Source organism: Anopheles arabiensis, chromosome 3 (genome assembly GCF_016920715.1).
Source record: "Anopheles arabiensis isolate DONGOLA chromosome 3, AaraD3, whole genome shotgun sequence".
NCBI lineage: Eukaryota > Metazoa > Arthropoda > Insecta > Diptera > Culicidae > Anopheles > Anopheles arabiensis.
Window position 1 is genome coordinate 81,129,080 of NC_053518.1, and position 21,505 is coordinate 81,150,584.

General features: G+C 48.0%; 3 protein-coding genes and 2 non-coding genes across 11 annotated transcripts; 2 read left to right on the plus strand and 3 right to left on the minus strand.

Moving 5' to 3' along the window:
• Positions 1 to 173: 173 nt before the first annotated feature.
• On the minus strand, positions 174 to 12,648 carry LOC120901488 (transcription factor Sp8). 4 transcript variants are annotated; one of them, XM_040309469.1, is made up of 4 exons: positions 12,471 to 12,648; positions 12,362 to 12,377; positions 1,809 to 3,147; positions 174 to 1,738 (listed from the first exon to the last, which is right to left on the minus strand). In XM_040309469.1, the coding sequence occupies exons 3-4, from the start codon at positions 3,127 to 3,129 to the stop codon at positions 1,464 to 1,466; spliced, it is 1,596 nt and encodes a 531-aa protein (XP_040165403.1). In that variant the 5' UTR covers positions 3,130 to 3,147; positions 12,362 to 12,377; positions 12,471 to 12,648; the 3' UTR covers positions 174 to 1,463. The 4 variants fall into 4 exon arrangements, with proteins under 4 accessions (XP_040165403.1, XP_040165406.1, XP_040165405.1 ...); XM_040309472.1 differs by lacking the exons at positions 12,362 to 12,377; positions 12,471 to 12,648 and adding an exon at positions 7,539 to 7,780; XM_040309471.1 differs by lacking the exons at positions 12,362 to 12,377; positions 12,471 to 12,648 and adding an exon at positions 7,231 to 7,459.
• LOC120901490 (thioredoxin domain-containing protein 15) lies at positions 10,005 to 11,227 on the plus strand. Its single transcript, XM_040309473.1, has 2 exons — positions 10,005 to 10,140; positions 10,217 to 11,227. The coding sequence occupies exons 1-2, from the start codon at positions 10,116 to 10,118 to the stop codon at positions 11,128 to 11,130; spliced, it is 939 nt and encodes a 312-aa protein (XP_040165407.1). The 5' UTR covers positions 10,005 to 10,115; the 3' UTR covers positions 11,131 to 11,227.
• Positions 11,345 to 11,417, minus strand: Trnar-acg. Its single transcript has one exon. It is a non-coding gene; the product is annotated as a tRNA-Arg (tRNA).
• Positions 11,660 to 11,786, minus strand: LOC120905271. Its single transcript, XR_005739905.1, has one exon. It is a non-coding gene; the product is annotated as a U6atac minor spliceosomal RNA (small nuclear RNA).
• A 463-nt stretch (positions 12,649 to 13,111) lies between the features above and the next one.
• LOC120900713 (protein transport protein Sec31A) lies at positions 13,112 to 21,278 on the plus strand. Of its 4 annotated transcripts, XM_040308090.1 has the most exons (11): positions 13,112 to 13,244; positions 13,669 to 14,901; positions 14,975 to 15,218; positions 15,298 to 15,413; positions 15,830 to 15,880; positions 16,560 to 16,806; positions 16,882 to 18,263; positions 18,726 to 18,830; positions 19,757 to 20,254; positions 20,339 to 20,410; positions 20,485 to 21,278. In XM_040308090.1, exons 2-11 carry the CDS (start codon positions 13,693 to 13,695, stop codon positions 20,671 to 20,673), a joined length of 4,113 nt encoding a protein of 1,370 aa, XP_040164024.1. In that variant the 5' UTR covers positions 13,112 to 13,244; positions 13,669 to 13,692; the 3' UTR covers positions 20,674 to 21,278. The 4 variants fall into 4 exon arrangements, with proteins under 4 accessions (XP_040164024.1, XP_040164026.1, XP_040164025.1 ...); XM_040308092.1 differs by lacking the exon at positions 18,726 to 18,830; XM_040308091.1 differs by lacking the exon at positions 15,830 to 15,880.
• Positions 21,279 to 21,505: the final 227 nt, after the last annotated feature.

Below are 21,505 nucleotides of genomic sequence, written 5' to 3' on the forward strand. Positions count from 1 at the left end.
GACTAGCTGTAGCTGCATGGGCGGCACGTGAGTGTGCGTCTGTACGCATCGCTAAACGATCTCGCGGTTGTGTGTATTATTCCCTCAGACCTTAAGGGTGTTGTTAATTCACTATTTCACTACCATTGTTACACACTCACCGCAGCCGTACTGAAAAAAGGATCATTATCAGCCTGAAAGTGCCCGCGTATTTGCAGTCAATTGTCTATTTATGATTCTTTTCTTTCCCGTTTAAAATAGTTTCCCTACTACCGCACCATATCTGCGTTCAACCTGAGCGAGGGTTTTTTTCCCCATTAGTATGTGCTGTGTGTTTGTGATTGAGTGTTTGAGAAAATGGAGAAAATCCCTTTGTTTCCCTGTTAACAGCTAAGGCTTTGTACACGGGTGGGGTGCGGTGTAGAACTGTTCGGAGACTTATTTTACACCGCGCTTAGTCGAAATTAGAGTCACAGGCGAACAGTTCATCCACCGACAGTCTGGTAGAGGTTGTGTGGATGAAATGGTTAAATGGGCTGGAATTTGTTTTTTTTTTTTGTATCGCGTTTTTTATATTTTTTTTTTCACTCTCTTATTGCTAAACAGTTGCTTGTTCTTCTTGTTCTTGGCGTAGAATAAACCGACCTAAATACAGGGTTTTCCAGGGGTTTTCATACTTGTGAGACACTTCCTTGACTTTATCTTATTGGAAGTTAACTTCATTTGTTGGAAATTGGACTCTTGGCACCCTTTTTGGATAGGATCCTTAGAAGTTCCTATTGGATTTGTCCAACAAGGGTGCTATAGAGTCTAATTCCTATTACATTAAGTTCATTTCCAGTAAGAAAAAGTTAATAAAGTGTCCCACAGCTATAGAACTTCTAGAAAATCCTGTAATGCCAGCCTTTTACAGGCTTTCTTAGACATGCGTTATGATGGCCCTTCCCCTTGCGGGTATTAGTCAAATTCGTCAACTAGTACCCGCACGACAGGGTGACAGTCAAAGTCCGCGGGAACGAATCTCACGAACGGCCTTTCCGTCCTACCACTGGACCTGCCTGGACCGCCTAAAGCGGTAGCATTCATTTCAAACAAACAAAGTTCATTACACAATCCACGCGATTGCACAAAACCATCCCTTCGCTATCCTGCGTGTCGCTCCTAAATGGTTTTCCCTTTTTGTGACGACAAACAAAAAAAGACAAATGTGCCTTCTTCTACTACCGGAAGATAATGTATGTATTAGCTTAATGATTTTTCGTTTGTTTGTTTAGTCTTAATATGTGGTGGGGCCGGTCCCGCCCCCGTGGTGTAGTGTGTGGCCCGGCCCCGAGCGTTCCCTCTTTTTTGATGCAACGTTGCTTTATCAGAAGAGCCGCGCACGTGGTAGTGTTTTTTTAGATAATAATTCTCCCTAGTCTACAATGAATTGCGATTTGTTGTGGCTGTTGTTGCTGCTGCTGCTGCTGCTTCCCCCCACTCTCTTACGACATCATCTGCGACTGGCCCGGCGCTTGGGTGAGCGAGTGATACTGGGGCGGTTGTAACTGCTGCTGCATGGGGGATTGCTGTTGTGCCGATTGCTGCTGCTGCTGCTGCTGCTGGGCAGCAGTCGCGATTTGTGCCTGGCCAGCACGGGAGGTACTAGGGGAGGCGCCAGCGTCGGTACCGTTACCACCCTGCTGGCTCAGTTCCGCCTTCAGCCGGCGGGCAATGTGCGATCGGGTGTGCTTTCGGAGGTGATCCTTCCGGTAGAAGCCTGCAACAAAACAATCAAATACGAATTTAGAAGCAACATCCTCGAAGGAGGGGACGTGTTCACCGCTTACCCTTGCCACACTCCTGGCACACGTGCCGCTTCTCGCCGGAGTGTATGACAAAGTGGAGCGTCAGCTGCTCCTTGCGCTTGAACGCCTTCAGACAGATAGTGCAGGCGAACGGGCGCTCCGGGTTGTGGCTCTGCTTGTGGCGGGTCAGGTGGTCCTTCCGCTTCAGCGCCGCGTTGCAGATGTCGCAGATGAAGCGGCGCTCCAGATTGTGCCCGATCAGGTGCTGCTCGAGCAGCTCCCGCTCCGGGTACGCCATCTGGCACTCCGGGCAGAGAAACAGCAAGCTGCCGTCCAGCGCCGTCCGCACCTGGATTTCGCCCGGCTTCGGGCGCGGTTTGCGCTCCTTCGGCGGTTTCTTCTTCTTCTTGCGCTTCTTCTTGTCGCCCGACGCGTCAGCGGCCGCAGCTCCTGCCGCACCGGTCGAGGAGGTAGCGGCCGCCGCCTGCACCCCGGACGGATGGCCGCCACCGAGCCCGGCGCCCTGCTGCTGCTGCGGCTGACCGTGCTGCCCCGGCCCCTGCTGTCCCGGGTGGCCCAGAATGCTGGCAATGGTTTGCGAGGCGGGCAGCACCATGCCCGCACCGTTGTTGCTACCGTGGCCACCGCCTCCGTGGGCCTGCGACTGGGCCTGCGACATGTCCAGGCTGGTGAGTGGGTTCTGGGCCTCCTTCTTGATGTTCTCCGCCGAGTACTTGAGGAAGTGGTGCAGCGACAGGGGCAGCGCACTGCCCGGCAGATGGGACAGATAGTCCGCTACGGAGGCGCCCGGTGTCAGCGACTGCCAGCTCGGGTTCTGCAGCACACGCTTGCTGTCTGCCTGCTGCAGCAGCGCACTAATGTCCTGGCTCAGCTCCTGCGCGCTCTGGGCGGCACCGTTGCTGCTGCTGCTGCCGCCACCGCCCCCGGCCGAACTGTTGCCGACCGCCGACTGATGGTACATGTTGCTGCCGCGCTGCTTGTGCTCCGGCACGTGCGCATGCTGGCTGTAGGGGTTCGAGTACTGGCCGCTCGTCGCGGTAGTGGTCGGGATGGACGCGTTGCCCGATCCGGCCCCGTGCCCGTTGTACTTGTTCGAGCTGGCGCTTCCACCGCCCGCCCCCCCGTTCCCGCCCGACTCCTGGCTGTCCCGGTGGAACTTGCCCAGAATGGGGGCATGGCTCTGGTTGAAGTGGGCCATGTTGACGTTCGAGTTGATGGAATGGTAGCGGTTGCTGGAGTCGTGCGAAGTCGTCGGTACGCTCGTGACCAGTCCCGAGCTGGCAAACTGATGAATTCCCGGTATCGTACCGGGAAAGTGTGTCCCGAACGGTGAAAAGTTCATCGCATCAAGCTAAAGTAGCTGTTTTTAGGACAAAGAAAAAATAGGAAAAAATACAATTAGAAAAAAAAAATCCAGCTAGGTTTTCCAACATGAAAATAACCTTAATATGATTTGCACAAAAAAATGAATCAAGACGTCAAAAAATTGCCCCAATTTCTACGTTCACGCTACTTTACTCTAAATTGCAAGAAAAAAAAAACGCACGAGGCAGAGTAGGGACGGATGAAGAACGGCTTCCATCAGAATGGGGCGACGAAAAAGCACAGGGCAGCGAGTTTGAGGCGGGTGTCATTTCATTCACAATTTTGATTTGAATTATGTACAGTGATGGTCATATTAATATGTCAATCTTGGCAGGCTATATTTTTTTAACACAATCAGGTAGTTCATCTGCACTATTTAAATTACATATAAAATGCAATATTGGAGGAAATAAGAATAAGATGAGAAAATTGCCTAAAAATTTAATTTGAAAAACAGAAAATGCTTTTAAGTATTTTAAGGATAATTGAAACAAATCGATCAATAAGAGGTATTTTAAATGTCTAAAGGTGCATTTTAGTGAGACATAGAATTTCAAAGTCTATGAGACTAAAATTGCTCATATTATCATCTAATATGTAGGAAACAAATGCAATATAATTTTACATAATATAACTCTCAAAAGGATTGAAATCCTGAGAGCCTAATCATTCGAATGACAATCTCAAAAGCAAAAATTAGCCATGTCAATCGAACGTGTTTTATTAAAGTGAAAAAGTATCACATTAGTATCGATACTATTTGCTGTATTACTGGTCAATCTGTCTAAGACTACAGGGACAGTGTTTGATGGACAATTTAGTGACACTTTTATTCCAAACTCACAGCAGAACGCGATGTCCTGATAAAATACGGTTTTCCATTCTGAGCTTGATAAAGGCGGATTTTCTTAACTTTACTCTTAACTCTTATCCCAGGATTGACGCGGTTTTAGTGTTAGTTTTTAACTTATAAAAGTTATATAAGACTCAATAATGTCTTAAGTACAATGCTGGATAACGTGTATATGCCATGTCGTTGTGGTGTCTTTTTCGTGGTGTATCATACAAATTTTTGAAAATTAAGGCCCTATCCCTATTGACGAATTTGCAATATAATTGGTACGCGTTTCACAGCTTTATCTCGAGAGAAAACCATTCCAAACCAAAACCAGAGTATTGGCCAATGTACATTCTGTCAAGAAGGAAAATTCCACTGTCAAAGAGTAAAACGGTGGTTTTCTGAAGCTACAAACACATAAACCAGATATGCGAGTGTAGTTGCAAAACTATTTCGATTACACAAAATAATTATTTTAAATACAAAAATATATTTTACATAAAATTCCGTATCATTATTCCGAGTGTATTATTACACTTGCAGAGGGAATTTTTCTGTCAAATTAGGTCAGCGACAGATAAATTCCGGAATTATTCATGTAATGCTATTACATTGCGTTTAATTACTTAAAAATATTGCAAATGGTAATTGTTTCTTCCATATTATGCCACACATGAACTCAACAAAAAGAGCGATTTTAATGATTACTCAACAAAAGAACCATTAAACAGGTTTGAATAAAACCAAGGATAAGAACTTTAAGGACAAATTTACAAATCTTTTTTTTTTCACCATATTGCTTCCTAGCATTGCTAGCGAAAGCGAAACTTGTGCTCCGTTACATATTAATCTTTTATCAGTTGGAAACATTTCCAACAGTGTGTGTTTTGTGTGTTGACTTGTGCCGCGATATTCATCTTTTCCCGTCCCGAGCGAAAGAAAATGGGTCCTTTACCGCCCCAATTGGATCCTTCGACATAGCAGGGAATGGGGTAGATGAGAAAGTGTGTGTGTGTGGAGGGGATTTAGGAAATTTAGGCCAAACGCCCTCTATCACAGTGCGTGCACGAAGAAGTAAAGGCGAAGCAGTGGTGGTCGTAGTAGGCTCAGGGAAAACGGTACCGCACACGGAAAACAAGAAAGAGAAAGAGCGAGATGGAAAAGGCCGTATTTTGTTCGTGTGTATCCTGTTTGCCCACCGGCTGTTGTGCGTGTGCGTGCCTGCTTTTCCGGCTCATAGTATTATTGCGTATTTACGGGAAAAAGGGCGAGGACTGTGTGTTGTGCTGCGGTTGTATGGGTGGTGTGCGCGGCGTGTGTGGTGCCCTTACGACCCGACACTCCACGGTGCGCACCACCGTCTCGGCCTCTCGCTCTTGCACTTGCTTTGCCAAAAGAGCCTTTTTGGTGTGTGGCGTGGTGTGCGTGACGGCAGCGCCAGCGTGAAGGCATTTTCCGAGCGCGAGTGGAAAAGTGCACGCGGGGCACGGGAAAATGGACGTGTTTGGGCGCCTACACGCACACTTGCCCGCCCCGGGCCGCACTCGGAAGAAGATGGTGGACGACGAACCCGACGTGTAAAAGCTTCTCCTGCGGGTGAGGCGCACACGGCCCCGTTTTTCGCCCCTTTTCACCATTGGCAACGGGCGAAAACAATCAAACACAGCCGTCAAACAGCGGGTGCGAGCGAGATGGGACGTGCGCGCGCGTGTGTGTGGGGCTTTGCCGAAAAATTCGACCCACGCGACACGGCACAAAATGGTGGTGGGAAACGAACGATGATGATGGAGTCGCCCTGTCGCCTACACGCGCGCCCCCTCCTAGTTTGGGCTGTGGAATCAATTCACTTTCACTTTTTCCACACACACCCGGGTGGTTATAGTAGAGTAGGCCGTCCTTGTGTACCCTTTGCCGCGAGCGGCGCTTCACCGAGGGTCCACTGCTTTCGGGCAGGGGGAGGGGCTGCCTTTTCTGGGAAGGAAGCAGGAAAATTCAAAACAAAATCCCTTTCCACGAAATTGTGGGCCCTTCGCCACGCGCGTTACGGGTGCGTCGTAGTACACGGTGGCCATTGAGAAGCTTTCTTCTTCGCAGCTTTCTTGGAAGGTTGTGCTGCGTGCTTTTTTTGTCGTTTTTGGAGAAGATGAATGTTTTTTTTTTTTGGGGGGGTGAATTTTCCTACACTTGTGACGCAGTAGACTGTCTATAGTGGGTGTTGTGTTTTTTTGTTGAGATTTTCTTTTCTAAATGTCGACTGTGACGTAGTATTTTGTTTTTGCCAAAGGCCGTGAGGACTCACCAGAACACTTACTACGCTACTTTGAGGTGTACGGGACAAAAAGGAGGAGCTTTTTTCACAATTGATTTTTACTGAGGCAGATTTTTGATAAGATCTTTTCACGTTTTGTTTCTTCTAATTCAGTTCACTGCTTAGTTAAGCTTTACACACTTGGCATCCTGATCTGTATTTCTTCGGTCCTTCCTGCTATTATATTAATTTTTTCTGTGCATTTTCACACTAGTAACACTACAAAATTAAGCACACACACACACACACAGTCACACAGAGTGGCTAGGGCAGCAGCGGCGGTGTGGTTTGTGGACTTGCTGGCTGGTGGTGTGGGACATCACTGGTGCTCTGCTGGTCGCCACGGTAGAGGCGCACCACACACAGGGAGCAGCAGAAGGGCCGAACCCAGTGCACGACCGGGACCGGGACATACACACACACACACACACGCGCGTTCTCTCTCTCGTCCGCGCCTCGCCGCCTCGCGCTTCTGTTGCGCCTGTGCCGCGCGCGCACACTACACACTACGCGTCACACACTGGTATCCTTTTTGCGCCTCTTCGGATGCTTCTTCGGTTTCTTTTCCGTGCGACACCTATTTTACCCACCCACCTACTACACACACACACCCACACACACACAGTCACTTGGCAAAGTGTTCGATTTTATTACATCCTTGCGAGGGGGGTGGGGGAGGGGTGGCCAAACACAAGCAGTAATTCCAATCCAATCCGGTGAAAAAGGCGAATGTGCAAGCCCAATTTCTTATCGATTTACGAGCCAATGAAACTGCAACTTTGCGCTTGGGATCGAGGGTATTATCTTGGGAGGTTGCGATTGCAATCGCGCCCGAGAGATACGCGACGGCCGTGTCACGCAGCGTCGTGAATCAGCACGAAATGCACTTTTCGCACACAGGGCAGATCAAAACATTGGCAGCACAAACTTACATCCTGCCAGCAGTCACCAATTTGTTGCAGCTACTCCTTCATCCGTTGGCAAAAGGAAGCAGTGGTTGGTTTACACTCTCTGCCCGCACTGTAAAACAGAACTGCGTTGTTATCAACAACCCGCCACCACACCACCAACCTTACTACACGGCCTACTACTACTGCTGCTGCTGTTACTGCTGTGTGTACACACGCACCCAGCGCGCTGTTCTGCGCTTTTTCGCCGTCACTGATCGGCTGCTTTCGGGCTGGCCGAAAATAATACACACACACACGCACGCACAGGCCGCTTCTGCCACCAAACCTACCCGTTCGTTCTGGAGCGGATCCTGCGTACAGCATGTTTTGTAAACACTGCTGCTAACTCTGCCGTCACCTTACCGCCCTACACAAGCCTAACTGCTGCTGCTGCTCTCTTACTCGCTCTCTATCTCTCTCCCCTTCTTGCTTCCCGAGGACGACGGCACACAAACTGGACGAGCGTGTAACGGGGCGCGCAGTAAACCCTCTAGTGCGCGTGGTCGTAGTAGGCTTGTTTTTATCTCCCTCAAGCTCAAACTCTCGTTCTCTCTCACTCTCTTCTGTGCTTTATTAAATTGATTCGGAAAACAAAACGTAAATACACTAACGCACACGCACAAATAACTTTCCACCCACACACGCGCGCGCGTAGGGCTTCTACGGGGTGAGACACCCCTTCTTTACGCAAAGAAGGATCGCGTGATGACGACACACTGCTGCCTGCCTGCCTGCTTTGCTACGGGAGTTTTTCATCTCCCGCGCGTGTGCGCACCCCGCCCAGACCGCTTTTCCCGTCCCGGCTCTTGTTCCGCGTCGCCGACGTTGTTGATTGTGTCGAATCCTTGTGCCCAAAAATAAACCCCGATACACCAGCAGAGCACACCCAGGGTGTGCGTACATTAATGTGTTTCTCTGCGTTTGTGTGTGTGCGTTGATCACAATTTCATTCAGAAGTCGCTCCCTAGGAAATTTGCCCCTCGCTCGCTTTCTTCTCTCCACGGGCGTTGTTGTGTTTGGTGCCGGGAGATATTTTTCATCTCCGATACACCACTCACGCGCGCGTACCACTTGTAACAAATGGGGGAGGACGGCGCCCTGACGTCAACGACCTGGCAAACCGACCGCGTGCGCGTAATGAAACCACCGAAATTGTAGGGCTAAACGTACGTTTGTGTGCGTGTGTGTGTGGTGTATAAGGGTGAGGAACGCGGGACATACGCGGGATGGCGATAAGCAGCCTTGCCGGGCCTATCAAATGCACAGCGCCACGTTCGCCATACGCCAAGGGGGAAAAGCGGCCAACACTTTTCGATAGCTTCGGTGTGTGTGTGTGCGTGTGGATGATGTTGACGATGCATATTCTTATCGTAGTAAATGCCAACTTTACTCCCTACCCTATACCGACTTTTCGATTGCTGGTGCAGTGTTTTAAGATAGGGGGTTTAGGATGCGTGCGGAGTGAAGGTGCGAGATAGAGAAAGAAGAACTGGAAAATCCGTCGTTGTTTCACACACACACACGTGCGGACCATTAATTGCAGTATTAGAATGGATTGCATTGAAGCCTCACTAGAGCTAAAGCCGGAGAGAGAATGCTATCTATTGGTGGAAATTGAAAAATAGGTGTTGCAAAGAATTCGAATATGAACGGTGCATTTGATCCTGTTCCTAGACTTCCATACGTTATTTGTATTAGCAGAACAACATACAAAAAAATGGAGAAAAAATAAATGAATCATCTGTTATGTATATCTTTTTTTTTCTCTATAAGATAGCTTTTTTTAAGAACATTTTGACGAGTGCAGTAAAGTTCAATTTGGATTCAGTTACCGCCAGACCTTTAATATCGCGGATACTCTTCTACAAAAATACCAAGACTAGAGGAACATGGACCAATAAGCTTCTATGTCGGGGTAATAAGGTTCAATGGAAATGCTGTGGCTGTGTTGTTTCAATGGCAACAATATGATTTTGTTTCTGTTTCCATATTCCAAAAATCGTGCAATCGTTCCGACTGGATTAAATAGTTGAACGCTATTTTTGTGATGACTAAAGTTGGCAATCATCCGGCGTCCACTCCGATCCGACTACGAACATTTCGGAACCTACTCCAGAAGGTAGGTTCGACTAGCATTATTCAGACACGTTCGGAATCGTCCAGAGCAGTCCGGAATTGCCTGGAGACGGAGTCGTCTGAAGTCAGAGTTGGAACATGTTGGAGTCGACTATTCTTTTCTTAGAAACAAATGTCTGTTTATCAAGTGCACTCACAAATCGAAACTACAGTTTGATTCCGATTTCATTCGACTCCGACTCCGGACGACTCCGAACGGGACTAGTGGTTCCGATTTTTCCAAAGTCGGTATCGAACTAACAATAAACGGATGCGCTCCAGATAGCACACCAATCAAAGATTAATCAACGAGTTTAACCCGACTATACTTTGTTTTGATTGCGAAAATGGGGGGTTTCAGATTATTAAAAAAAAATACGTATAAAATCAATGGAAGTATAGATATATAGGTAGATCATTGCTAACATCTTATGATTCTCAAAATGGTTGCAAAAAGTGTATTGAAGGATGTTCAAAATAAAATTATTTCAGGCGATTTAATTCATTCCGTTTAATTTATTAACTGGATGAGAAAAATACATAGGCACATGAGGATAATAGACTAATACACAAAAGGAACTAAAAAAATATACATTTATGTTTTTTTTTAAAAGTAGTTGCGCCTTCAAGGGTTAACAATAATACCATGTGACAGTGGCTGTCAAAGTGTGTCCGAAAACAAGAGCTCAAATGTAAACAAAGCATTCGCAGAGCGGAAAGAAATCAACACTTTTGCGTAAAATTATTGCAAAATGAAGCCTGTGCTTCTATCTTTAGGTAAGTTAGAACAACCGCTTTCGAAAAGTGACTGAAAACACTATGGAAACACATAAAAACCAATCGATTTTTGTAGCTTTCCTGCTAGTCGTCAACAGTGCGGCAGCGTTCCGTTTCAAGGGCTTGGAGTTTTACATGCAGCTGTGGAACGGTGAATTTCTCGAGTCGAACTCCTTCGGTGGGGACAACGTTGCGAAAGTGGCCGAGAAAGCGGAGGCCGTCGTCGAAGAAAAAGCGCCTGTGGTTTCTGTCTATAAAAGCGGCCTGTACGATTACCTTACCTACTGGGACAAGGGGATGTGCTCGATGGATCAAGGGAACGACCAGGACGATTCGGACGGTGGTCGCAAATCGCCGCTGCGCGTGAACTGTACGCCGCTGGAGGGCAACGGAACGCTGTACATCATCACCTCGCTGCAGGATATAGTGAAAGGGTTGTCACCGCACGCTGCCGCCACCAACGCGACCAACCGGAACGAGGTGAACAACTGCTTCCTGATGCTGTTCTACACCAAAACCTGCATCCACAGTGCGATGGTGGCGCCCCATTTTAACGCGCTCGCCCGCCACTTTCCCGACCTGATGGTGACCGCGATCGATGCGCACAATTTCCACTTTCTCAACGCGGAGTTCGGCATTGTCGGGCTGCCGACGATCATGCTGTTCCACCAGGGCCGACCGCTGGTGCGATACAACGGGACGGAAATGACGCTACTGTCGCTGGCCAAGTTCGTGACGCGCCACACGGGCATCGAGCCGCGGCTGGTGAATCAGAAGAGCGGCACGGCGACGGTGCTGCACTACATATCGGACGATTTTAAGGGCCCGCTGTCGAACAAGGTGGAGCACCGGACGGACTACTGGCTGTATGTGGCGTGGGCATTCATTCTCGTCTGCCTGAGCTACTACTTCTCCAAGTCCACCCTGTACGCGCAGATCGTGGAGATGATCAAACGAAACTGGCGAGAATCGGCGGCCCAGCACGGTTAGAAAGGGGTCGGAATGGGGGGGGGGGTGCTTTCAGTGGGATTATGAGTGATTGTTTTAGCTATTCAGCTGTGTATGCTAGTTTAATTCTATTTAATAAAGTAGAGATTTACCAATTCAAAAGTCGTTCGTTACTGGGTCATAACGGTTTAAGGCCAAAAGCTACATGAGAAACTCAAAAAGTGAAATAAGAAACATCAGCAAAAAGAATCGATCGCGATCCTGCCAGGAGTCGAACCTGGAATCTTCTGATCCGTAGTCAGACGCGTTATCCATTGCGCCACAGGACCGTTGTGTCAGAGGAGAGACCTGAACGCCTTTTGTTGTCTACTCTGCAACAACACCTAAGCGACGGGCGTAATGACAGCGCCAAATGCATTCTCGTTGTTTTGTTTATTTTATAGAGGCTTCTTGTTTCACTTCACTTTCAGTCAGTGTCCGACATGGGTTAAAGTCGTCGTGGCAGTAGATTTTTAAAAGTATGAAACATATTTGCACATTTTAACTTTTAAAACTGTAGCTTATTTGAGCAGCAAAAACCCAAAATCATCGAAAAAAATGGCCGAGATCAGGTTTTTCTCTGGGTGCCCACTGATCTCAGGGTGTGTGTTCCATCCTTGTCAAGGGGAGTGCTAACCTGCTCTCCTTTCAAATGACACGATGCACCGAACAAAATCCACTGTATATATACAACTCGCGTTCAAATCATGTTCTAGCGATTGCTAACGCGGAACACTACAACGGTTGCCGCTACGAACGAAATCGACCATCAATCGGGAACGATCCGTGGGCGATCCCCGACCAAGCCACTTACGGAAGTTCTTGCACTGTGAAATCATTACCTCGCTTCCACTCTTTCCTCCCCTGTTAACACTGTCTCTTGCTCCTGCTGAGAAATCATTTAAGAAGTTTTTGCTGAACATTTTAGATGCGCTTCAAGCCGCATCTGGTAGACGGATCATGGAAATGACGTTATGCTGTGCGATGAAACCCCTCTAAAGGTTTTTGAGGCAAGAATACGGAAGTTTTTGATGTTGTTTAGCTGTCATAAGCCAAATCGCTTCATCACTGACTTAAGCTAAGTCAGCCAACCTTTAATCTTGCTCATATATCTACTTGCATGAATGGTTTGAAGTGAATTTTATACCGCAAAACGGTTGCACAAACTCGGAAGCAGAAATATTGCACCCAAAAATTAATGCTAGGAAGTTGCGCAAATCAGCAGATTCCCTACCTTTGCCACATCATGTCTGAAAAAGAGGAAAACAAAAATGGCCATTGTAACACACGCACACGCACACCCTCCTCTGCTGCACGGCTGCTTCCACCGGCGAATACATTACCTGCCGCTGTGTTGCTATCCTGTGTAACTATTTCAATTCGATCGATGGGCACCACAGAATCGTTGAAATGCAGTAAGAACCGTTTTTTTCTTCTAAAACTTCCACAATATTTGTAAACAAACTAGATGCATCCTTCGTTGTGTTTCTATTGAATGAAATGTTTACAAAAAAGTCGTTTCGTTAAGTGGCGTACCGTGGCCAAGCGTTTCGTGCCGTGTTGAAGCGTTTCTCGCTGACAGCCGAAACGCTGTTCTGTCATCGCACGGTGGGACCGGATCATGGGATTAAAGTTATATTTTTAATTTAGTTTTAAGTTTTTGTTGAATATAAAGATCAAATTAAGCTGAAAGGAACTGTTTTTGCATTCGTAAATTTCTAAAATCTAATGAAAACACTTCAAATGCAAATATTCTGCTATAAATTGCAAGAAAATTGGTATTTTTGAACAATTTGCCGTTTGTTTATTTTGTAACTGATTTTCAAAAAAAGCCAAAACTGCATTATCAAAAGGAAACAAACTTGCTCATGCATACCCTGCTCAGAAAACATACTTTTCTTCAATATAGCATTCCATTTTGTCACATCTATTAGACAAAATGTCATCAAATATGGGGCACTAGGCCTACCACTGTCCGCGGGTGACGTGTATTATTTTGCCGCAAAGAACTTTTCGGACACACAGCTACGTACGTTCTGTGGGTGGAATCGTAAATCGGCCGAAAACGGGTCGAAATTCGTGTGTGAATTGTCGTTCTAGTGTTTAACTGTGTGCAGGTAGGTGCTAGCGTTCGGAAAATCCTAAAGTTTCACCGAGAAAGGTGCACTTGCAGCCCGTTTGGATGGTTTGTTTATGGCCACCCAGCCCCCCGTACGGCAGTTGTGTTTTCGTTTTGCATTCGGCCAACTCATCAATTCCGTCACACCATCACAACACTGGCTTGGAGGATGGGAGCGTTGAGGGGGTGTTTTATTACAGCCCGTTGTAATGCTGTAATATGATTTAAATATATTAATTTTAAAGGCCTTTGCATTTTAAGACACACGATCTGCCCTTACGATCCGATTCTAATCCTCTGACACGATAGAGTTCATTGAACTTCCGGTGCTCCAGATTCGTAATGTCGCTTCCTCGCGCGTGTGTGTGTTATTCCATTAAATCATTCCCAACCATTCTCGCTCGTTCGCCTTCCCGTTGCAGTCAATTAATTAAGCGGAGATCACCATGAAGGTGAAGGAGCTGCAGAAGATGGTGAATGTGGCGTGGTCGCCGGCCCAGCAGGCCCCGATCATGCTGGCCGCCGGTACGGCCGCACAGCAGCTGGACGCATCGTTCAGCACGACGGCCGCCCTGGAGCTGTACTCGATCAATCTGGCCGATCCGAGCTACGATCTGGAGCTGAAGGGCAGCCAGCCGAGCACACACCGCTTCCACAAGCTGCTCTGGTCCCCGCTGGCGCCCGCTGGTGGCGGCGAGCCGGCGGCGACGACCGGCGCTAGCCCCAGCGGGCTGATCACCGGCGGCTGCGAGAGTGGCGTGCTGCAGGTGTACAACGTGGCCCAGCTGTTAGCGGGACAGAACGCGCTGGTCGCGCAGCAGGAAAAGCACCAGGGCGCGGTCCGCAGCCTCGACTACAACCCCTTCCAGCACAATCTGGTCGCGAGCGGTGCCTCGGAGTCGGAAATTTTCATCTGGGATCTCAACAACACGGCCGTACCGATGAGCCCGGGCGCCAAGGTGACGCCGCACGAGGACGTGCAGGGGCTGGCGTGGAACCGGCAGGTGCAGCACATACTCGCGTCCGTGTTTCCGTCGCGCTGCGTGATCTGGGATCTGCGCAAGAACGAGCCGATCATCAAGCTGAGCGACACGCAGTCGCGCATCCGCTGGCGGGTCGCCCAGTGGCACCCGGAGGTGGCGACGCAGCTGTGGCTCGCCAGCGAGGAGGACCAGTCGCCGACGGTGCAGCTGTGGGATCTGCGGTACGCGACCGCACCGGCCAAAACGTTCCAGATACACCATCGGGGCGTGCTCGGGCTGACCTGGTGCCCGAAGGATCACGATCTGGTGGCGTCGTGCGGGAAGGACAACCGCATCATCTGCTGGAACCAGAACACGGAGGACCCGAACGGCGAGATACTGTCCGAGCTGGCGACGACGAACCAGTGGAACTTCGATGTGGCCTGGTGTCCCCGCAATCCGGCCCTGCTGGCCGGCTCGAGCTTCGACGGGAACGTGACGATCTACTCGATACACGGCGGCGTGCACCAGCAGGTGCAGACGAGCAACAAGATTGCCGACTCGTTCCCGGGCATGGAGCACATTGGGCACGAGCCGAGCCAATCGGTGCCGGTACAGTCGCACGGTCCGGTGGCGAACGATCTGAAGCGCCCGCCGCGCTGGATGAGGAGGCCGGCCGGTGCCTGCTTTGGGGTGAGTCGGGCTCCTTCGTTACTTGAAATGTTAAACGCTGTTTGTGTAAAATGTCAATTTCGAATCGTTTCAGTTCGGTGGAAAACTAGTCACCTTCAATGGGGCGAGCCGCACGGTGACGATCAATCAGGTCATTACCGATCCGGAGCTGGTGGAACGGTCCAACCAGCTCGAGCGGGTGCTAAGCGAGGGCAACTTTGCCGACTACTGCCGGCAGAAGGCGGACCAAACGAACGATCAGCATTCCCGGTTCATGTGGTACTTCCTGAAGGCAAACTTTGAGGATGATCCGCACGCGGAAATGCTCAATCTGCTTGGTAGGTGCAAACAAAGGGGGAACCCAGTCATCGGTTTGAACTGTCATTCTAATGGTGTGCGTTTTTCATTCAATTTTAGGCTACCAGGCAGACGATACGGCCAATAAGTTTAAAAAGTACGTCGTCGATGGACCGAAGGGAGACGAATCGAACCCGGTCGATGGGCTGACCGATCAGATGGCCGGTCTTAGTCGGGTAAGGATCGCCGTTTTTTGTCCACGGTTTTTCGTTTAATGGTTTCCTTGTTTTTTTCGATTAGTGTTAAAATATTCTTGCACACTTTGTTGGTTTTGTTCTTCGTTTTACACAGTCTAATAGCTCTTTTCATACTTTTGTTCGATAAACTCGTTACGTTTTCCACGTTTTTTTTCGATTGCGCTTGTAATATATGCAGCGCCTTTTGCGTTTGTTTTTTTTCTTAACTATGGCTTTCTATTGCTCACATGGAAATTAACTTATACCGTCACTTTTTGTCGTTTTTTTTCTTAAACTGCGCCGCGCAATCGATTTTGCTGCTATAAAACAAAACAAAAACGTCCGTTTGTGCGTGTATATGTGTGTGCGTGCGTGTTGTATGTGTGTGCGTGCGTGTTGTATGTGTGTGTGTGTAGAATTATTCAACCGAAACGGAAACCAGTACGGACGATAGTACTGATCTATCGGTAAGCTACAGTTTGCTCCATTTTGTGCTGTTGTTTTTGATCCCTGGTAGTTTGTTTACTTTCGGTAAATTATTCTTTGAAGGCTATGTTTTTTAAAGATAGAAACCATTACTTTCATGATGTTTTGTATGTACATTTACATTTACATTTACAAATTAAAAGTATTTTTATCAATTTTCCCATTGTTTTCATTTAATTTGTAAGAAGTCAAGGCAAGTCAGCTTTTTACTTATCGGTTGTGCTGGCGCCCATGTTTTATTTTATTTTAAATGTATTACTACCTTAAATACTACATTGCTGTATTTGTAACAACATTTGTAAAGAATGATTTAAAATATCACTTTTTCCAAATTTGTCAAATGTGTTGCTCAGGGATTTTCATTATACCTGTGAAGTGTATTATTGTTTCACGTGGAACTTGTTTTTGTTATCACATTTTATCAGGCGCCTTTAGAACAAATCTCCAAATATTTAATCAATGTCCTGATACATAATTTAGACTCTTTTAGAGTATAATTCAACCTACAATATTTTATTTCCCGGTTGCAATTTGCAATTGGGCAATTTTTGTAAATGCATGGTTCAAAGTTGTTTGATTCTTCTTGTTCTAATTTTTACAATGTAGCTTCAAAAATGACTAATACAAACACATTCTCCATATTTCCCTTTCAAAAAGCAGATGACGGATAATAACGCTGTGTTCGACGCGATTGCCGCCGGCAATCAGGCAACGGATGGGCAGAACGCCTCCACCACCAGCAAACAGAACGGCACCGGTGGTGGTGAAATTCCGTACAAAATCCGTACCGGTCAGGATAAGGAGGGTTTGATTTGTGAGGCACTGCTCACCGGCAACCTGGAGGCAGCGATCGAGCTGTGCATGCAGACGGGCAAGACAAGCGAAGCGTTGATCCTCGCCATGAACAGTGAGTGACGCGGGGCCGTTGGGGTGTTTTCCATGAAGCAGCATATTAATCCGTGCGGTGTCTCATCCGTTGTAGGTGGTTCGGATTTGCTGGCCAAGGTACAGTACCGCTACCTGCGGGACAACGAAAACTATCTGTCCAACCTGATCTCCGCGCTGGTGCTGTGCGATTGGACCGGTGTCGTGACGCAGTGCACGATCGACTCGTGGAAGGAGGCGCTGGTGGCCGCCATCACGCACTGCAAGCACCAGCTGCCGCTGCTCTGCGAACGGTTGGGCGAGCGGCTGCAGGGGGAAGCGGTCAGCAATGCCGATCTGGCCCGGAATGCCATTCTGTGCTACATTTGTGCCGGCAGCACTGAGCGGCTGGTCGAAGCGTGGCAGCTGTCGAAGGGCGGTCAGCCGAGCAGCGACCCGGCGACCGGTGAGGATGAGCTGGATAAGAACAACAACAGCAACCGGGACCTGCAGGAGCTGGTGGAGGTGTCGATGCTGCTGCAAAAGGCGCTGGAGAAGCAGGGCCGCTCGGCACCGGCTGTCGGCAAGCTGGCCGATCTGTTGTCGCAGTACGCAAGGTTGCTGGCGGCGCAGGGTTCGCTACCATCTGCGCTAACGTATCTGGGCAATTCGACCGACCCGGAGATGGAAGAGCTTCGGGAGCGTCTCTATTACGCCCTTGGACACAAAACTTACACGCCGGCTGCATCGACAAGACCACAGTACGCTTCCCAGCAGCAGCAGCAGCAGCAGCAACAGCCACCCTTCAATCCAATGTTCCCCACGATCGGCCAAGCGGCCAAGATGAAGGCGTACGGTCAATCGATGCCGCCAGCCCCGATGCCAACGCTCAATCCGGTGTCCACGATGCCCCAGCAGCCGAGCTGGTCCACCTCACCGTTCCAGCAGCCGCCGATGGGTATGCCCCCGGCAGCGGCCCCTGTTGCACCGCCACCGCTAGCCTCGAAACCGCCCGTTGGGCCACCGCCACCGGCCACCGGGAACGATCTTTCGCAACCTCCGCGACCCTCCAGCGTTAGCTCGCAGTCGGGCGGCGGCACTCTAAGCCGCGCCAAGTACGTGCTCGATCCGTCGGTCACGTCCGGTCCGAACTATGGCCAAACGAACGCAAACTTCTACAACCCGATGGCTTACCAGCCCCAGCAGCCCGCCAGCAATGCACCGGCGCAGCCACCGAGCTTCTACAATCCGGCCCAGGCGGCGCAGAACAACAACTTTAAACCGTTTACACCGGCACCGCTAGTACAGGCGTCACCATATCTTCCCGGTGTGTCTCCGCTGGACGTTACGCAGCAGCAGCAACAACAGCAGCCCGGCATGGGATATCCACCACCGCCGTCGCAAGCTGCCGGCCCTCCAATGGGCAACGTGCAGAGGAATCCGACGCCACCACCTGGCTGGAACGATCCGCCAGCGCTGAAGAGCTCTAGCAGACCTCAGGTGAGTCGTGGTGTGGAAGAAGGATTCGTTGTTGGTCGTTTATTTAAACATAGGAATCCATCAGGATGTGTAGGAGGCCCACTTATGTATCATTTTGTGGTAATATTTAGGCTAGGAATTATTTATGTTCATCCCTTCGTAACCTCTTTTCCCTATTTGCATTTGGTCTAGGATCTGTTTACATTCAATTTTCTATTTTTTACATCTATTGTATTATAATCTTTCGTTTCTTTCCTCTTTTCTATTAACTATCCCTTACTATCCCTTATTCTTTTCCACACCGTTGCTTTAACTGTTTCTATTTGCTCCTTTTTTGTCAATTACGTCCTCACTCCTCGTGTTTTTCTGCTACATTTCTGTCTCTTTTCTTATTTTATTTACTTCTCTCCTTTTCTATCTGTGTGTTTGTATGTATGTCTTCGTCTGTCTTTCTCGTGCATTTCGGTTGCTGCTGTTTCGCAGTATTGCGAGCAGTACGAAATGTCCGCCGTCCATGCCGGCACCAGACGATGGCGCCGCATTATCGAATCGCACACGAACGATCATTCGAACCGTTCCTCGCCGCAGGTTAGCGAATGTTTCTGAACTTTGTTCTGTGTGTGTGCGTGTTTCGTTTTGTTTCTGTGTTACGTTTCTTTATTCCGGGTTTTCTTCTTCTTCTCTTTTGATTTTCAATTTTCTTGTTTGCTTACACATTTTACTTCTTTCATTACATGAACTACTTAAACTTTAACGTCAGTTTTAAAATTGTTTCATGTTTATTTTGAAGTTTTTATGCGTGTTCTCAAATTTCGTGAACTATTCTCAATTTACCTTTTTTTACTTCACAATTGTTTAGTAATTAACTCCTTAGCTTAACTAAAATGTTTGTTCCAATCTCAAAAACAATTCTTATTTCAAGTATTTGCTTTTTTTATATTTCACTTAGTAAGGCTTATCGATATCTCTTTATCCTCATCTCCTTCATCTCTTTTCGATTTTAATTGTATCTGCTTTTAGAAAACATGTATGATATTTCTTTTTTTTGTCTTTTCTTATTAATTGTTTTTACTATTTTGAACTTGTGTTACTTTTAATGTTTGTTTAATTATTTTAATGTTTTGTAACAATCCACCTTCTAAACAGAATCTCTTAGGAAACTATGCCACAAATCTGGACTTTACTGTATATGTTTCCTATCTCTTTCGCTAACGCTCTTTTGGCCTGCGTGTTGGCTTACCTCTCGTGCACTACTACTCTTTTGGACTGCTTTCCCTCCCTTTAATATCGCTTTCAAAGATGTCTTTATCAACCCGCTCAATCTCCCTCCAATAGCTCTTAGGCAGCAGTTTGAGCTTTAGTTTGGCTTGCCGTTCGATAGGAACAGTTCGTTACGACTTTTTGCCTCTGCCCCGCCGCAGTTTGGTTTGGACAGCTTATGCTAATGCTTTTTCTCCCACGTCTTTTTCCCCCCATATCGTCTCCGTTTTTTTTTCAAAACGCCGTTCCAATAGCCCAAGGCGGAACCGAGCATTATGGCACCGATCACGTCACCACTGCCGGGCGGTTTGGCCCCATCGAACGGTTACCCCGATCCGAACAGTAACTACATGCAGGGCAACACCGGTCAGCAGTACATGGCAGCACCACAGCAGCCCACCGCCACCATGTACAACCCGGCGATGGGGATGGGTGGCCAACAGCCGCCGGTAGCACCGCCCCAGTCGACGATCAACTATCAAAACTTCCAGCCAACGCTAGCACCATCCACGTACCAGCAGCCGACGTTGGTCGGCACGGGCCAGACGGGTGTCGTTGGTGGCGGCGTGTATTATCCGGGCGCACAGCCGATGGATGGTGGTGCGATGCAGCAGCAGCAACAGCCACCCGTTGCAGCACCGGCCGCACCGGAACCACCGAAGCAAAAGCCACCGCTACCGGAGCAGTACGTGTTCATGCAGACAGTATTCGAGGAGCTGAAGAAGCAGTGCGTCGCATCGGCAGGCAATCCGGTACGGTGGAGCGAGGTGTTTGTTATCGATAGCAAATACAGTATGATAATGAAATTTTCCTGTTTTCTATTTTTTTTTTTCTAGCAAACGAAACGGAAGCTGGAAGATGTCTCGAAACGGCTCGAAATGTTGTACGATTTGCTGCGAGAGAATCGGGTAAGCGACAGCGCTAGGCCATGCCCCCTCAGTCATGTACACCATTGACACTTTCTCCTCTCCTTTTTGCTCAGCTCTCGCAAAACACTCTCAACTCGCTGAACCAGCTGGTGGCCCTGGTACAGGCTGGCGACTACGCCAACGGTATCGGGCTCCACACGCAGATGGTGTCCGGGCCGGACTTTGCCCAGATCGCCAGCTTCATGCCCGGCATTAAGGTGCTGCTCCAGTCGGCGATGCAGCTGCAGGTCTACCTCCGATAAGGCCGTTCAGTTTAGAAATGCATTTTCTCTCAATGCGCGCGCCCGCCGTATTGCAATACAGGGAGATTTTCCAGGAGTTCTCAAAGCTGTGCGATACCTTATTGACTCTTTCCTATTGGAAATGAACTTTATAAGTTGAAAATTGGAATCTATGGCATCCTTGTTGAACAAATCCAATAGGAGATTTCAAGGAACCTGTCCTATAAGGGTGCCATAGAGTCAAATTTTCAAACGTATGAAGTTCATTTCCAATAAGAATCAAGGAAGTGTCCCACAACTATAGGAATCCCTGGAAAACCCTGTAATTGTTGGTGTATTTAATTGTTCGATGAAAAAAAAGCGTGCGCCATTATCCATTATCGATTCTCGCGATCATGATCGTGATGCATCAGATTGATCTATAGTAATGCTTATTTCTGTTTGAGGATGGGGAGGGCATTAGTTTATTATTACAAGCAAACAGAAAAAAAACAACAACATACGTGTATAATCCCGTGCTCTAATGTTTAGTTTTTGATAACCCGAAATGAATAAAACCATCTATTTACATTATGCTATGATTATAATACCTAACAAAGTATAGCGAAAAGAGTGTTACGAAACAACTATTCGTTTTGTTTTTCTTAATTCATTGAAGTCTTCTCAAGCCTGCAACCGAAACTGATAGTGTTAAATTAATCACCTTAAATTAGGGTGTGTCAAAACGGTGGGTGGCAATTAAGGTGGCTCTTTAGCGTGTCGTCCGGCAATAAGCGTCCGGTGTGCTAATTATCGTCGCTAATCGTTGTAATCGTTTTGGATGATAATATCGAACACGAAGAGCAATTAGTAC